Source organism: Octopus bimaculoides, chromosome 6, assembly GCF_046866305.1.
Source record: "Octopus bimaculoides isolate indiv1 chromosome 6, ASM4686630v1, whole genome shotgun sequence".
Classification (NCBI taxonomy): Eukaryota; Metazoa; Mollusca; class Cephalopoda; order Octopoda; family Octopodidae; genus Octopus; species Octopus bimaculoides.
In genome coordinates this window covers 41,484,681-41,504,041 of record NC_142933.1, presented here as the reverse complement: position 1 = coordinate 41,504,041, position 19,361 = coordinate 41,484,681, and the positions used below count along the sequence as shown (strand labels likewise).

Below are 19,361 nucleotides of genomic sequence, written 5' to 3'. Positions count from 1 at the left end.
GAGTGATGGGTAGATAGATATGTAGATAGACAGACTGACAGACAGACAGACAGACAGACAGATAGATAGATAGATAGATAGATAGATAGATAGATAGATAGATAGATAGATAGATAGATAGATATTCAGATAGCTAGTTAGCTAGCTGGGTAGTAAGTGTGTGTGCTGTGTGGTTGAGATAAAAAGAGTGAGAAAGGGAGATAGAGAGAGAGTGAGTGAGAGAGAGAGAGAGAGAGAGAGAGAGAGAGAGAGAGAGAGAGAGAGAGAGACAGAGAGAGAGAGAGAGAAAGGAGAGAGAGAGTAAAGAGAGAGACTAAAAGAATGAAAGAAATGTGGATGGGGAGAGATCCTTATTTATCTATTTAAGTATTTATTTATATGAATGTAAAGTTTGGTTGACTGGTCTAAGCCATATCTGTAATGTTATGTGTGTGTGTGTGTGTGTGTGTGTGTGTGTATGCGTGTGTGCATGCATGTGTATGTGTGTGTATATACATACGTATCTATGTGTAGTTATAAGCTGTCTCTGATCACTGACAACAGGAAACAAGGAGTAGGAAAAGAAAAATAAAGAAAATAAATAAGAAAGCACCAAATGAAAATATACAAACGACTAAAAATGATCAAAATGCTCAAAAAAGACAACTACAAACATACCAAATAAAATATCTTTTAGAAATACCAACAAAATTATACCTAGTCTTTCCCGAACAAACAAGATGGTATGAAGAAAAGGCCAGTAAAAGAAAACGTGAACAAAAAACAACAAAAAACAAAACAAAACAAAAAGAGATGTAAGAATGTCTTAAAGACATCAGTCAGAAAATAAAGATAGGATCAAAACAAAGTTAATATTATTAGTGGTAATATATTTGGTTTCTGTAAACTAAATTCTTGAGAAGTGGTGACCTTGGAGTATTTCAAGAGTTAGAGGTAGGAAACTAGAGTCATGAACTCAGAATGATGTTCTAATAAGGTTTGATAGTCACCAGGTGTAAGTGACTGAACAATTTCTATTTATTTTATTCCACCTCACCTGTCCCTATAATTTGATTTTTGACAGAGGCACATGGTTGCTTCAGATATGGAAGATGATAGCAGTTGATTTGATTAATCCTACCAGTTGTCAAGTATCTTATTTTATTGAGCCTTCACAGAAAGATGAAAGGCAAAGTCGACTTTGGCAAGATTTGAACATAGAACGTAGAAGTAAGAAACTAAAAACTGCAAAGCATTTTGCCAACCATCCTACTGATTCTGTTAATGTATCATTCTTGATGAAATACACGAGCAAATGAGGCAGAATCTGCATGGTTATTTAATCTGCTAAAAATAATAAATAGATCTTTCACATCTGTGCTTAATCAGGGCTAATCTGGAGTTAAGCAATAATAACCAATGAAACTTGGACTACTGAGGAAGCTGCTTTATAATCACTAGACATGCTAGAAAAAGTAGCCAAAACGTCCCACAAATTAAACTCTATCATCAGGAAGAGAAAAAACATTAAATAATATGGTGCCATATATCTCTAAAGTGATGAAAAAGTCATTACTGGTAATCTTCTGATCATAAGTCTATTCAATCATGATTCATTTGGGTCTAAACAATGATAGCAGCTTCCAATAGAACCTTTAAAATATGATCATCATTGTCTTAATGTCAACTTTCCAGGCTTGCATGGGTTGGAGGGAATTTGTTGAGGCAGATTTTCTATTGCCAGATGACCTCCCTGTTACCCACCATCATCTGTTTCCAAGTAAGATAATATCCCTAGCCAGATATGGTTTCATGGAATATTGGAAATGAAAAGCATCACTGTATGGACAGTGAACATTCATTCATAGCTATCATATAGTCAAGACAAGAAGACACCAACTCACACAAGCACATGCATATATATATATATATATATATATATATATATATAATGTACTGTTCCGTGATGGTAAGATCCATAAAAATGTACTCCATCTGGTGAGAGATAAATATTATTTAATAAACACAATATATGTTTTTATGTACTACTATTAGTTTCATGTGCTGAGAGCATGTCAAACAGTATTTTTTAACATGCCTGGTGTCCTAGCACAATCATCAGGCACAACCCACACAACATGTGGGCAGTGCATGCAACTAATAGTAGCACATAAAAACATATATTATGTTTATTAAAATATATATATATGTATCTGTAAATAATATGTGACAATTATTCAGTAGCCATGATAAAACTCTGAGTTTCGGATGTCGGGGTGGAAACCCATGCCACCATCTCTTCAGTTATCTGGCCATCGAAAAAATTTTCATTGCATTTTTCCGATGACCAGATAGCTGAAGATATGGTGGCTTGGGTTTCCGCCCCGACATCTGAAACTCAGAGTTTTATCATGGCTACCGAATAATTGTCACATATTATTTACAGATAAATTCCTCTATTTACATAATATCGAGGTCTCTTTCTTTTGTTGTCTTACCTTTTCTATCAATATATATATATATATATATATATTGATATACAAGGGTAAGATATATATGTATACATATCTATGTATGTGTATGTGTCTTTGTGTCTTTGTTTGTCCCCCATCACTGCTTGACAGCTAGTGTTGGTATGTTTATGTCCCTGTAACGTAGTGGTTCAGCAAAAGCACCTGGTTTAAAGGGGGGAAAGGAGTATTGGTGTTAATTAATTTGGCTGAAAATTCATCGCTAGCCACAGTCTAATGACTGAAAGAAGTAAAAGATAAAAGATAAAACTAAAAATGCTAGACATTATTTAAGGAAAGAACATTTAAATTTAAAATAAAAACTTTGTGGTTATATAAATAAGCAAAGAATTCATTTGGTATAAGGGGAAATTATTCAAGTAAACAACTCATTAGTGGGAAAATTACATGGAAAGTGGGAAATTTGAGAATACCATCAATTCAATTGAACAGACATTTAATTGAAAATATATTTCTCTATTATGGTATGGAGTTTGGTTTGCTATTGTTAATTTTGAAAGATTCTATCAGCAGTATTGAGTCTCAATTACTGCAACTTCTCATAAGGAATTTAAACCTTGAAGAATTTTGCTAGATGTATAGCAAGAAATTATTCTCATTAAGACAGTTGATTATAATTTCTATGATATAAGGCTACTCAACTCAATAAATGTCTGATTAAATTCTCAAAGATTCTGTTTATAATGTCAGTCTTTTATCAAAGCTCAATACCTGAATAGAAAGTATTTGAAAAGATTCAAGAACTGAACTGAAGAGATAGCCATTGAGAATAAATTGCTATATAGCATAGTTTAATATATATAGCTCGTTCTGAATGTAGGACCTGCAGAAGTGGACCTTGCTCTCTCAATTAAGTATTAATTACATATCAAGACTGGCTCAATTATCTACAACTTCTCATCCTAGTCAAAACAAATATTCTAACAGTCAGCAAAGAAAAAAACAGAACAAAAAATAAAACGTGAGAAAAAAAAAGACAGTGAGTTTGATTTTGATATATTAAAATTGGAAAATTGTTCCCTAGCTAGTCTTGATCAAGAATAAAATGAATTGCAGGTTTTAGCAGCATTTCTTCCAACTTTGTGCTCTGAGTTCAAATGCTGCTGAGGCTGACTTTGCTTTCCATGTTTCCAGGGTCGATAAGCTAAGTACCAGTTGAACACTGGGGATCAAAAACTTTCCCTCCCTTTGAGAGTGATGGCCTTGTGCCAAAATTAGAAAGAATATTACATGTAAGTTTTATGTCTTTAACCATCATTTCTAATTTTATAGTTTAATATGTATTTAGTGTCAGAAAAGAAATATATACATATGAATTATCTTTCATCTTTTACTTGTTTTAGTCATTAGACTGCAGCCATTCTGGGGCATCACTTTGAAGACCTTTTAGTTGAATGAATCAACCCCAGTACTTTTTTTAAGCCTGGTACTAATTCTAGTGGCCTTTTTTGCTGAACTGCTAAGTTATGGAGATATAAACAGACTAATACCAGTTGTTGAGTGGTAGTGGGGGACAAATACACACACAAACACAAACACACACACACACACACACACACACACACACACACACACACACATATGTGACAGGCTTCTTCCAGTTTCCATTAACCAAATCCACTCACAAGGCTTTGGTTGGCCTGAGGCTATAGTAGAAGACATTTTTACCCAAAGTGCCATGCAGTGGTACTGAACCCAGAACCATGTGGTTGGGAAGCAAATTTCTTATCAAACAGCCAAGCCTTGAAGTAAATTTTATATTAGCATCATTTTGTTATTTAACTTTTCAAATGAATGGTGTTTATGTTCCAGGTCGATGGAATAAAAAATAAAACAAAACCAAAAACATTAGTCTGCATGTTTGTCTGGGGTTGAAATAATGAGTTGGCCCAACTACGGTCTTGGCCTCATCTCATCCAGTCCATCTGTCTTATTGAATGTATGACATAGTATATAAAAATTCTTTGTTTGCCTTATCTATCTTTAATAAGTAAACAATGAAGTTCAGTATGAAAAATAGAGAGAATGTCTCATGTTTTCAGTGGCATTGAATCATTGTTTCATATTAACACACACACACACACACACACACACACACACACACACACACACACACACACACACACACACACACACACACACACACCACATAGTTTACATAAATAAGAACTCTTGCATCTAAGAAAGGAAGGAGTGGCCAAAAAATGTTTACCCATTGAAGAGAGCAGATAAACTGGCTGGTACCATATTTACTTCAAAGCACAAATCTTAACTGAAAATGTCTCAACTCAGTACTGCATACAATATCATGCTCATACCAATTTTTGCATCATTAAATGTGTTGAAATTCCTTCATTACAAAAGGTAACCTTTAAGCAATAGGAATCCTTAACCCCCTCATAAAACAAACAAACAAAACAGAAACAAGCTGCTTTTGTAGCCTGGTATGATCATGGTTTCGTTTTATATTTGCATTGGTCCCCAAGTTATAAAAGCATTTCCAGTCTGGCTGGCCATCATAAAAGAAAAAAAAAGAAGCAAGGTTTATCAACCCCTGTTCTAGATGGATGAAATAATATAGAAGCAGAAAATTTAAAAGCAATCTATTTAAATTTCTATATTTCTATGTGGATGTTTAATTTGAATATAATAGGCTCTTCTGCCTCCCCTAAATATCTCTCACGCCAATAATAATGTATTGCTTGGTCATATATATATATATATATATATATATATATATATATATATATATATATATATATATATATATATAGGTAGATGTAGGTATGCAGATACCTGTATGTATATATGCATATACTCATTTATTATTTGTTTTATATATATATATATATATATATATATATATATATATATATCTACATATATATGTATTGGAAGGTTTGGAGGTGATGTACAAGAATTATATATTAGAAAAAATAATAAGGTAGTCAGATATCTGGATGGTTGTACATTTACAGATTTTTGATAATGTCACATGTTTTACAAATATTAGCGCTTGCACCTATTCTTGTAGGTTCTTCAAATATGAAGAACCTACAAGAATAGGTGCAAGCACTAATATTTATAAAACATGTGACATAGTAATAAAAATCTGTAAATGTACAACCATCTAGATATCTGACTACCTTATTATTTTTCTGATATATATTTATATGTACTACATGTACTTTTATTTAGTGCAAACCTTGTAATTACAAAATAAAAAAAGTATTTTGGAAAGGACTGTTATTATAGCTAGAAGGGTAACATTTAACAAAACAACATTGAAACTGAATGCCTGCTTTAAAAGGTTGACTGACATGTCAATGAAATGAATGTTCATGCAGAAAAAGGAAAGAAAAACAAACTATAAGACAAAATAACTGAAGAAAAGTAAACAAAATCCAAATATTGTGAAACCAGAACCTGTGTTGAGGTTGGTTGGTTTATGTAATTCTTTTTTAGCCAGAAGAAAAGTAGCTCATCATAGACGATGTTGGTTTATGAGGGGTTGATGAAAAGATCCTGGCTTTGGGTAAAATAAAATACAGGAAGATCAGTTAATTATGATTTTATTCAACATATTCCCTTCTCAGATTCACGTACTTATTGCAGCAGTCTTTCAGTTTTTCTAAGCCCTGTAAAAGAACCAGGCCTTTCGCAATACTCTTAACTTTCAGCACCCCTCATAGATAAATAAAAAATATAAAAATGGTATTGTTTCTTTGATCTTTATATACCTGGCAATAAAATGAGAATGAAACTAAAGATGTATCCTGACAACTGATCTACCATATGTTATGGCATATAAAATGCATTCCTCACCCATAAATATCTTAAAGAATCATTCCATGTCCTATGTGCAAAGTTGAGCTTATATCACATGCTTTAATGTTCTTAAAACTTTGTTTCCTGAATATGCGCTGCTGAAATTGGGGTTGTCTAATACGCCCATGTGTCTTATATGCCCTCATGATTATGTGATTGTGATCGACCAGACTATCAGATGTTGTTATACATCGCTGGTCACAATGCACTTTGCACTGTTTTAGCTTTTGAATGATGTCACCCCACTGGCTAGACAAGCAGGCTAACATTCTCCCTAATTGGAAAGCTAGTCCCTCACAGGGTTACCTATTCACAGCCGAGTGAACTGGAGTAACGTGAAATGAAGTGTTTTGCTCAAGAACACAATGCACTGCTCAGCCTAGGAATTGAACCCATGATTAAGCAATTGTGAGTGCAACACCCTTAACTACTAGGCCATGTGTCTTCACACACACACACACACCTGGCAATAAAATTGGCATGTTAAATGATGAGGAAAACTGAATATGTGTCCTGGCAAAAATCATGCATAAAAACGTGTTGCTTACAGTTTAATTTCAATAATTGCAAAGAAAAGAAAGAATGAAAAAATATTGAAAGAAAAAAACCAAGCTGAAAAGAAAACAAACGTAAAAGAAAGAATCAAAAATAAAACAAAATGAGTGGGAGAGAAAGAAGAAAAAGTAAAGAGAAGAAAATGTTAAAAAAGAGAGAAAAATAAAAGAGAGAAAGAGACTGAGAGAAAAAGCAACAGTGGAGAGAGAAAGGGAGACATAAGCAAACAAAGAGCAAGAGAGAGAGAGAGATGATGAGTGGTGCCAATAAAATTTTATCATAGTTAGCTAATAATAATTTTAAAAATTCTAATAGGAAACATGGGATGAAATTAAAATTAAAGAAAGTTGTCTCCTTTTAATTTTAAATGGTGCTAATGTTTGAGAGAAACAATTTATGTATATGTATGTGTGTGCTGTTTCCCTCTAAAATCCAATGACTAACACATACACACATATACACATATATATGAGAGAAAGATGGACAGTTAATGATTGAGAGTTGGGAAAATATTTGATGAAATAGGAGAAATTTAAGAAGAGTGAAGTGGGAGAAATTGGTAAGAGAAAAGGGATGGGTGGCAGAAAGTAAAGTTATATATATATATATATATATATATATATATATATATATATATATATATATATATATAGAGAGAGAGAGAGAGAGAGAGAGAGAGAGAGAGAGAGAGGGGGAGAAGAGTAAATGGAAGTAGGATAAACAAAACAGGAAAGAGTCTATCAAAAGAAGAAAAAAAAATGAAGACAGCTGAATAAGATGAGATGGTAAGAATCCCAACATCAAAAACACCAAAACTTTTGGTTGCAACAAAATGTGTGTAATGACTGAGATACATAAACTTGGTTTTGTTAAAAAAAAAAAAGGAAAGAAATATTGTTTATTGCAATTAATTATGGTTGTTAGAACCATTAGTAATGCCAAATAAACAGAGAATTGATGGGAAAATGGCACAATATGATGGGAATGGTAAACAGGAATAACATCTGTTGCCATGGAGCAAATGAGTAAGATATAGAATTAACTGTTAATTATACAAACAACTGGATTAGCTAAAAATGTCGGTATTATAGCTAATAGGGCTGTAGGTAGATTGAAACGTTATCATTTGTAGACTAATTAGTGAGCTGAAGCTTATGTACTAAAACACACACACACACACACTAACATACATGGAGGTGTGTGTACACACACACACACACATTGCATCAATAAGAAAGTCATATACACATAACAATGGGCTTTATTCTTTTTTTTGATGTGCAGCATTAAAGTGCTGAAGCATATACATACATATTCACTCAAATATATATATATATATATATATATATATATATTATACACACACACACACACACACACACACACACACATATATATATATATATATATAAAATATATACACTGGTACATGTACAAGGATACATAAATGTATTTAAGGCTTTTATGGATTCAGTCATTATTTCTCCTTTAATTTGAAATATATTTTTATGTGAGACTTTCCATTCTTAAATTCATCAAATTTTGACTTTTTCTGTTAATGTGATCAGATTAAAGGAATGATATGATAAATTTAGCTTCCTGGTTAAGTCTCCTATCAACAAGCTGAAGGCTAGTTTCAGTTATTTAACTCTTGTTTATTATCTGTTTTGTATTTACCAATGTTTCCATTGTCTGTTGCCAGCTTGTAAAGGAGAGATGCTGCAATGCCTAGTGGGCAGTGATGGCTGTAAATGAAAAACTATTACTCAGATGTAGATTTTCAACCAGATCTGCTTGGTAGCATTGTTTGTAGCCCATGGCAGAATAGATCAGCTTTAAAGAAAATAAAGTGAAATGACAAAAACAGAATGAAGACTAACTAGAGAGAAATATAAGAATTTCTTCTTACTTTTCTTCTTTTTCTCCATTTTCTGCTTGCGTTTTGCATCTCTTCGTGCTCTCTCCTCTTGTTCTTGGCTTTCACGGCACTTGTGGAAATTTTCAACAACAACACCAACAAACATATTTAATACAAAGAAGCCAACAAGAAGGAGGAAGGAAATGAAATAGAGTAGGCGCCATTCATTGTAGTTTTCTTTTGGCTGAAACAAAATGAGAAGACATATGTTGAATAGTTAACTAAATCAGGAAGTTATAAATAAAATATACAAAGACATAAAATGCACAGAGCTACAATAATGTAAATAGAAAGGAAAATATAAATACAGCATAAAACATATGAAAATCCCTGTAAACAAAGCAAATATCTATCTTAAGTAATGGAAGGCACTGAATATGAATCAGCAAAGACAGAAGAAAGTTTGTTGGTATGTTCTCTCAGCTCCAGCTCAGTCATGATTGAGAAATCCTAGCAGACCCTATGATCAAAGGCATTCCACCCATGACCATCATGTCTTGTTTTAAAACAGTGTATCTAAGACTTTATTACCCAATGTGTCCATTTTGTTATACTTATTGTTAAGGCAAAGGCAGTGAGTTGGTAGACATTCTGAGTTCAGATTCTGTTGAAGTTGACTTTGCCTCTCGTCCTTTCGGGGTCGATAAATTAAGTACCAGTGAAACACTAGGGTCAATGTAATTGACTAGTCCCTTCCTGCCAAATTTCAGGCCTTGTGTCTAGGATTATTATTGTTAAGGTAGCAAGCTGGCAAAATTGTTAGCACACTAGATAAAAATGTTCAGCAGCATTTTGTCTGTGTATATGTTCTGAGTTCAAATTCAACGAGGTCAACTTTTCCTTTCATCCTTTTATGGTCGATAAAATGAGTACCAGTTAAGCAGAGGGGTCAATGTAATGGGCTAGCCACCTCCCTCAAAATTTCAGGCTTTGAGCCTAGGGTAGAAAGGATTATTATTATTGTTGTTTTACTGCTCCAGTTTTTCCTGATCTAGCAGACAGACCTATGATCAAAGGCCATGACTATCCTATTTTTTTTTCTGGTATAGTATACCTGGACCACAATATCCAATATGTGTTTCTTTGTTTGTAAGATGGTTGGGTGTAATTTGAGAGAGATTTAACTGGTATTTCTAGTAGACTGAGTAACCTTATACAAGCTCCCTCACTAGCTTAAGAAGAAGTTTGTTGAGAGTAATGGAATTTGTTTGGTGTCATAAGACATTTGCTTTTGATTGTTAGTTTAGAAATGCTATGTTGATTTTCACCCTAACCCTTTGTCATGACATTTATGTATGTTGAAAGACTTCTGGTGTCAAACTTGACATTTTGTCAATTATTAATTGAAAAATATGGTCTAATCTTTATGATGGATTAAAGTTTAAAGTCTAAAACCTATTTAATTAAAAAATGTTTTATATTTCTTGGTGGTTAGGAACAGATTACGTACTAGTTAATGAAGCTAAAATACAAGCTCTTTCTCATTGCTTCTAGTAGAAGATATAAGCTAACTGCATATTAGCTGACTAATATCAAGTGGATATTAGATATATCAAGTGGAAATTAATTAGAATTAGGATATCAATAAGGAAACAGAACATAGCTTCAGGAAGACACAGACAGATACTTTAAATATATACAAAACATAAAAAAAGAATCTCAAATTTATTTCACCATAATTACATGGGCATGATCAGGCAGCAATTTTCAACATGTGGCAAGTATTCCTGAAACACACATTATTTTTAAAAGGTAAATACTCCTTAAAAGTATAACACTCTCTCTTTAAATGAAACTGGTAGCTGTTTCTCAACTAAGCTGACATTCCTCATCCAGGATGGCAATGAATTAGCAGACTTGTTAAAGCTTTGGACAAAATGTTTTGCAGTATTTTCTTCAGATTCTTACATTCTAAGTTCAAGCCCACCAAGGTCATCTTTGTCTTTCTCCATTTCAAGGTTAATAAAATAAGTACCAGTTGAGTACTGGGGTTGATATAATTGGCTTCCTCCTCCTTCCAAAACTGCTGGCCTTGTACCAAAACTAGGAAAATTATTATTATTATTATTATTATTATTATCATTGCCTTTGCACAGCTTCTAACTCTGGAGATGTACTACAGTGTCAGCTGTTCACTACCAGTGAACTAAGGTAACATTGCTTATTTTTCGAGCACCTTCCAGAGTATTCGAGCAGTTCCAAGCAGTACTGCTTTCATTACAAGCCCCTATTTGTTCCATATACTTCTCGAGATTTTTGCTCATTGTTCTCAGGGCTCTGACAATTATTGGTACTACTGCTATCTTTTTCATTGACCACAACTGCTTAACTTCCCAAGCTAACCTGTCATATCCCTCAACTTTTCTTTCTTCCTTATCGCATACCTTGTTGTCAGCTGGGCATGCTATATCTATGATCCAGCATAGTTTGTTTACTTTCTCAATTAACACTATGTCTGGCTTTCTTTCTCAATTAAGACTATGCCTGGCTATCATTATTATTATTATTATTATTATTATTATTAACAAGTAGTGATATTGCAGAATCTTTAGGGTATTGGCAAAAATGCTTTGCTCTTAGCATTCTGAGTTCAAATTCTGCTGGGGTCAATTTCCCTTTCATCCTTCCAGGATAAAATAAAGAACCAGTCAAGTAGAGGAGTCAATGGTTTTACCCCACTCCACAAAATTGCTGCTCTTGTACCGAAATCAGAAACCATTATCATTGTTGTTGTTGCTTTTTTAGTGTGTTTTCAATAGTTTCATGCAAGTCTTTACAGTACAACCAAGAGTATTTCTCTATCTTTGAGATATATACACCACACATCTTCAGTCTTTACAGTTAAGATATACCTTAAAGCTATATCTTAACTTCAGGATGGTTGGTTTGGAATCCACTGGATAGCCTAGTTATCCTGTCTAGATATTTCTTTTCATGTAAATTCCATTTTATAACATATCAAATATGGTTTATAATTGAGATGGCTAGTGTATTTATACTGATTGTTTTATTTCTAGCATTGAATTAAGTTTGTAATATTAATATGACTCTTCTGTAGTACTCTCATAGTCCTGAGTATGACGTTAATCTACACCCAGTGTGGAGACTTTGGGAGTTCCAGAGTTTTGAGGAGTGTGGAACGAACTCTTGGTCACTGTTGTTTCCAGGTCTACTCTGTCCCAGAAGAGTTGCATCTGTCAGAATCTCAACTATGGGTTAAATAGCATGTAACCACCTGAGTCAGAGTATGTTGAAATCATGGGATGCAGCTTTGTGTATGTGAACTATTCCAGCAAATAAATTTATCGAACCTATTGAACTAGTTGCTGAGCGGATGAACAGACAACAAACTATCAATGGCCAGAACCAACCAGTTCAGTTAGCAAACTACTGCAATCATCTGCAGTCATGGCATGTACAGAAAAGATATTTCAGCTGGTGGAAGTCCAATGTAACTAAAACCCTGGCCAGACGTTAATGCTACAGTGCTTAATTGGGACATCTAACATGAAAGAGTTGCACTGATCCAGGCAAGTCAGCCAGTCAGATGATATATGATAATGTAGTAGTCTTATCTAACTTGCTCTTATTTTGCATGTTTATATTATCAGCTTCATTACTCTGAAGTATTGTGTAAGTAGTTTTGTTCTAATTTTATCATTTCCATTTCTAAATCTAATTGAATGTTTTCAATTTTAATTGATTTTTCTTCTTTTCAGCTCTGGATAATTTGTCTAATCCAATACTAATTTTGATATTACAGCCTAATTCATGCACAGTTCTTAATAAGTTCTCTAGTGGGATATTATCACTTCCAAGTAGGTTTAAATCATTAATATAGAGGAGATGATTTATTATATATAATCATAAAACTGGCAGAAGTGTTGAAAAAAAAATGCTTTGTGGCATTCATTGTGGCTCTTAACATCCTGAATTCAAATGCTGCTAAGATCAGCTTTTCATCCTTTCAGGAGTAATAAAATAAAGTACTAGCCAAGTACTAGTGTCAATGGTATTGATTAAGCCTGCTCCCCTCAAAATTCTCATGATCTGGGAAGACTGGAAACAAACAACATCATTTGCAACCATCATATGATATCAAGACACAAACACACATTCAGACACACATACACATCATCATTATCCTCATCGTTTAATTTCCGCTTTCCATGCTAGCATGGGTTGGACTGTTTGACTGAGGACTGGCAAGCCAGAAGGCTGCACCAAGCTCCAATCTGATCTGGCAGAGTTTCTACAGCTGGATGCCCTTCCTAATGCCAACCACTCCGAGAGTGCAGTGGGTGCTTTTACGTGCCACTGGCACGAGGGCCAGTCGCAAAGGACTGGCAACAACATATAGATAGATATGTAAACGACAGGTTTCTTTCAGTTTCCATCTACCATATCCACTCTCAAAGTTTTGGTTGGTTCAGGGCTAAAGAAGAAGACACCCAAGTCCTGCACAGTGAGACCCAAGACCACACAGTTGGGAAGCAATTTCTTAACCACACAGCTATGCCTGCACCTCATTCCAGAGAAATTTTACTAGTATTTCTTCTAGGTCCAGAAATAGCACTAAAATTGGATATGATTTACAATGTTTTTGTATGTAGTAACTGGTACTGTTATGTATGTCTCTGCTGATTTAACAGCTATGTGAGTGGTGTTAACTCTCTAGCTTGCCAAATCAATAGTTTTCTCTGGATTTGTAATGTGATGTGCAGATGAAATTATATCAACTGATATATCCAGATTGTTACAGTGAGGTACTAAATACTATTTAATTTCACTTATATCTTCAGTAATTATATTTGTCAAAATTTAAATCATAATTATTTCAGGGTGCAATGAAAGAATTTGCCTGAAAGCATGTTTCAGAATTGCACTATGGACAAAACTTTAATAAGAAAGAGTCAGGAATTGAGTTATTAACGAGTTGCAATAATACAATCACAGACAATGGACATTGTAGCATCAACATTAAGGAGAAGATTGCCTAAAGTATTATCATTTATATATTAGAACTATGATAAATACAAACAGTTTTGTCTTCAACCTTTTAATTGTGGTGAAACTGTGTTAATCAAGTTTCAAAATGTGAATGATTTCAACTAAATTTGACCCCAAAGTAATGTAAAAGGCAAAATAAAAGAGGGTCATAGGAAAAATAGAGTTTAAAATTGTTCTGTGATTTTCTTTGTAAATTTGTTTTAGTTCCTTACAATCTACTTAAGCTGTTTGGCAAATGGCAAACATTAAATTTTACAAATTCCTATGCAGTAATTAAAACAATTTTATATTAAGCAGACATTTGGACTAAATATCAAACAGAATAGTATTTCAGTTTGTAGCTTATTTTTCTCTACAGGTATTCCAGGAACACTTTAGCAATTAATTTGATGTAGTCCGATGTTCTTAATACTTAAACAAAGAACTACTACTACTTCTACTATTACTACAACTACTACTACAGCTACGACTAAAACAACATTTACCACTACCATTACCATTATTATCTACTCTTTCTTCTCACCTTCAATGCTTAATTTTTCTTCATGTCTGCATGAGTTAGAATGGTTTCTCTGAGCGATAGTCATCTCAATTATGAAATATATTGATCTGTAGTAATCTTTTGTATACATGTGTACATCAGGAGCAAAATGTTTACAAATATATAGATGCCCCAAATTCACATATATAATATCATATAAATTATTTAATATTTCAATAATTCTTTTCTCAGATAATAAATTGTAGAATTTTCGAAAATAGAAAAAAATGTAAGAAAAAATTATAAACTTAAAATAAAAAATGAAATGAAAATTTAATGAAATTTTCTTACATTGTAATTAACTAAAAAACAAATAAATTACAGAAAAAAATATAAAAAATCAGTAGAGGAACTTGTTAACTATTTCACTCTGCCATCTCACTGGAATCAAATAAAAGAATCGACTGAAACATCGAGCAAAGATTCAGTGGATATTCCCATCACATATTTACTCTCAAAAGAGATTAGAAACTTGATAAATGTTTAACATTTCAGCAATATCTGCTGCAGGATGAGCAATGGACATCAAATATAAATTACTTTATGTTATCCCCCATCTCTCTTTCTCTCTCTCACTCTGTTTTTCTTCCTTTTCCTTTTACATGTTTCTAGAATTAGAATATGGATTATAAAAACATAATTCTCCCCCTCCTCTACACTGAAGTTGTGATAACAATAAACAAGGTATTAAAATATTTGCCCAAAGTGTGAATTATTTATGGCCTGAAAATAAAACGTTGAGTAATCTTACCTGAAGATCCACTCCGACGGCGTCTAAGCCTGTGTACATAATGCTAACCCAGCCATCTTTTGAGGCCAGGACAAACAAAGCCATCAAAGCCTAAAGATAAAAATCAACAGTGTAAAAATTAAAACTGTTTACAAAAAATAAAAAATAAAACAAAAATATTGAAACACAGACACATCAAAAGTAATGTCGTTAAAAATAACAAAATACAAAACAAACAAAAAAAGAAACCCTACTGTTTGAACAGAAGCGTGAAAGTACAAACATAAATAATATGTGTGTATGTGCAAATGAGAGTGTATATGTACGTGTTTGTGAGTATGGTGTTATGAGGTTGCATATGTGGAAACATACATGATTTATACATTGATCTGGAGTAGTTGTGTATTTATGTATACATTCAGGCATGTGTTGATAATAATATGCATAAAACAATCATAATCAAACAGAAACATACTGAAACTAAATTGAGTTCTTTCTTTTTTTTTTTTTTTGCTCTGTACATCTGTGCTCTATGGCAAATGGCAATAACTCACATGATAGATTTTGACAAATTGCATAAAACTGATGGCATGAACATACATATACAATATTTTGTAACATTGCTTATCAGCGTGACATTGTATGGTTTACTGAATACTTTGATATGATGTTAAACTGCAAAAAACAAAAACAAAAAGCCAGCAACAAATTTAACTGTACTTACTGACATGAAAATCTAACATATCACAGTGACTTTAGTGTAGGTCATCCTAATAAGTTTAATGGTGCCTATAATGAACATTAATAGGAGGCTAATCATTTGCATATCCTCATCATCACACTCATCATCAATGCCATCCTCCTCATCATCATCGTTATCATAATTGTTGTTGGAATCATCATTATCATTGTCATTATTGTTTTAAAGTCCACTTTTCCATGCTTGTATGGGTTGGATGGAATTTATTAAGGCAGATCTGCTACAGCTGGATGCTTTTCCTGTCATAGCTCACCTGTTTCCAGGTAAATGGCTGGACATGTTTTTACAGGAAATTGGAAATGATTGATACCACTTGTATGACTGCGACTCCCATTTACAACTAACTAGCATGTCAAAACAAGGTAACACTAACTCACATGCACACTTCTATCTATCTATCTATCTATCTATCTATCTATCTATCAATTATATGTACATGTATATATATATATATATATATATATATATATATATATATATATATATATATATATATATATATATATGTATATATATATATATATATATATATATATATATATATATATATATGTATATATATATATATATATATATATATATATATATATATATATATGTATATATGTATATATATATATATATATATATATATATATATATATATATGTATATATGTATATATATATATATATATATATATATGATATATATATGTAGGGATGGTGCATGGCTCAGAGGTTAGAGCGTCAAGCTTCTGATTGTGAGGTTGTGAGTTCGAATCCTGGACTGGGCTGTGTGTTGTGTTCTTGAGCAAGACACTTTATTTCACATTGCTCCAGTTCACTCAACTATAGAAATGAGTTGCGACATCACAGGTGTCAAGCTGTATCAGCCCTTGCCTTTCCCTTGGATAACATTGGTGGCATGGAGAGGAGAGGCTGGTATGCATGGGCGACTGCTGGTCTTCCATAAACAACCTTGCCTGGACTTGTGCCTGGGAGGGTTACTTTCTAAGTGCAATCCCATGGTCAGTCAGGACTGAAGGGGGTCTCAGCAATATATATATGAAATTCTTACATTTTGGCAGGGCTTTTATATCAAATTTTGGGCAGAATTCTGATTTAAGTACACCATATAATGAGTATAACCCCTCATAACTTTTTAATTTTTGGGGATTCACAGAAATGTTTTGTGAATTTGTGATGTTCAATACACAGGCATTCATGATAATGCAAAAACAAAAAAATTTTTTGGTGTCTGATTTAAGGGCTGTTATTTTTAGCACATCTTACAACCGCCTCATACCCTCCTTGTTTGTTTGTAAGTCTGATGTGATGTTTTTCAATATCTTTTTCCCCACGAACACATTTAATGGGATTGAAGCCAAACATTTGGACTGTCTGTTTTTCAAACTGAATTAAATAAAAAAAAAATTTGAAAAATTAAAAAAAAATTTCTTTCCATAGTTGTGTGAATTCCCATGTGTAAAATACAAATTAGCAAAAATCTTTTGAAAATTCCAAAAAATAAAAAAGTTATGAGGGGTTATATGGGGTGCTTAAAGCAGACTTCTGCCAAATTTTGTTTCCCTTTATTGTAACAAATTATTCTATTTGATCTTGTATACTTTATTAAACTAACATTCACTGATGCTGGCTACCACTCTTTTGCCCAGATTCTAGTGTTTTACTTGATATATACAGACCAACTGTATGGATGCCATAATCATTAGACATATTTTCCATTTAATTTAATTTAATTCGTCCCATAGCTGGGAGATGTCAACAATGTTTGAACTCAATATAGGTGAGCTACCTTTAAGTCATTGCCCGAGTAACTAACGAAGTTTAAGATGAATTTAAAGTTATGTAACATATACAGTCAATATAATGCTTCACTGAGCTATGAAGAAATTCATTCAGTGGTATGTCATCTCAGATTTATAAGAATGAAAATTTGTGATGGTTATTATAAGTGAAGCAGTTTAGTAAGTAAAAAAGTTCATTCCCAAGTCATACAGACTCATAAGGCTGATTTCCCTGTGTTCATGGTGTATATATTCCCAACCTGGATCGGTGCCAGTCCATTGCAGGTTTACTCACTTTTGCCAGCTGAGTGAACTGGAGCAACATGAAATGAAGTGCTTTGCTCAAGAACATGACACATTGCTAGGTCCAGGAATTGAAACCATAATCTTATGATCATGAGTCCAATACCTTAACCATTAAGCCATGCACCTCCACTAAAAGTGAAGCAAGCACATTGAAAATAATGTTGTGAACTAATTCCATCATGGGTTTATCTTTGTTCTGTAACAGTCTTCTACAGTACTCCTCTTATGGACACAAATAGTAAACAAGTCTTAGCAATATAAGTAGATTTTCAAAAATAATAATTGTTGTTGTTATTTAGCCTTGAGTCAGCTTTGATCAAGAAAAAAAGATGGTGCCCCAGCACGGCTACAGTCAAATGACTGAAGCAAGTAAAAAATAAAAGAATAAAAGCATTCCAGCTATGATTGTCTCATCACATATTTTTAAATAGAACTGTGAGAGAAAATATACTTATCTGTATTGTTTTACTTGCTTCTGTCATTGAACTGCAGCCATGTTGAGGGTACTGCCTTGAAAGGTTTTAGGGGAACAAATCAGCCCCAGTAATTATTTTTCTTTTAAAGTTTGATACTTATTCTCTCAGTATCTCTTGCTGAACTGCTATGTTATGAGTGGCATAAACAAACCAACACTAGTTGTCAAGTGATAGTGGGGACAAGCATAAACACACACATGCACACAGACAGACAGACAGACAGACAGACAGACAGACACACACACACACACACACACACACACACACACACAATATACATACATATATACATGCACATATATATATTCAACAGGCTTCCTTTAGTTTCCATCAACCAAATCCATTCACAAGGCTTTGGCTGGCCTAGGGCTATAGTAGACACTTGCTGAAGGTGTCATGCAGTGGAACTGAACCTGGAATCATATGGTTGGGAAGGAAACTTCTTACCGCACAGCTACATCTGTACTTATGAACCATGTATAATGAACTAAAAATTATTTTCATTAGAATTTTATCTTTCATATCACAAGTTAATCATTAGCTTTAATGATTAATTCTTGATAAGAAAGGCCAAAGGCGATAATTTTGAAATTTGAATTAGGGGTTGTGATGGAACCTAAGTTTGCTAGTGTGATTTGAGGGAGAATATATCTATTATAATTCGATTACATAAGGGTTTCCTAGGCTTGAAGAGTCTTTGTCTCATTGATTCATCAGAAATAATTTGATGAATTAGTTTTATGAATTAGAAATTTATCCTTTCAACACTAACCTGGCCTAAGTTATCAAAGTTGTACTTTTGGTTGCGCCAACGGTTTCTAGGATCTTTCATGCAGTCCGTTTTGTTGGTAACATTCTGGACGTGTGGACCATGACAATAATGAAATGTTCCCTTAAAAAGCTGCAAAAAGAAAAAAAAAATTATAATAACAAGATCA

The 19,361-nt window shown here is 33.2% G+C and overlaps 1 protein-coding gene across 6 annotated transcripts in view; it reads right to left on the bottom strand.

The window, feature by feature from the left end:
- The window catches only part of LOC106884336 (voltage-dependent T-type calcium channel subunit alpha-1G), a 1,091,242-nt gene that overhangs the window by 123,265 nt on the left and 948,616 nt on the right, over window positions 1–19,361 (bottom strand). For all 6 annotated transcript variants that reach the window (XM_089353777.1, XM_089353782.1, XM_089353780.1 and 3 more), the window contains 3 exons: window positions 19,196–19,324; window positions 15,114–15,203; window positions 8,803–8,995 (listed from right to left, as the gene is read on the bottom strand). In XM_089353777.1, the coding sequence (XP_089209903.1) occupies window positions 8,803–8,995; window positions 15,114–15,203; window positions 19,196–19,324 (412 nt within the window). The remainder of the gene's footprint in view (window positions 1–8,802; window positions 8,996–15,113; window positions 15,204–19,195; window positions 19,325–19,361) is intronic.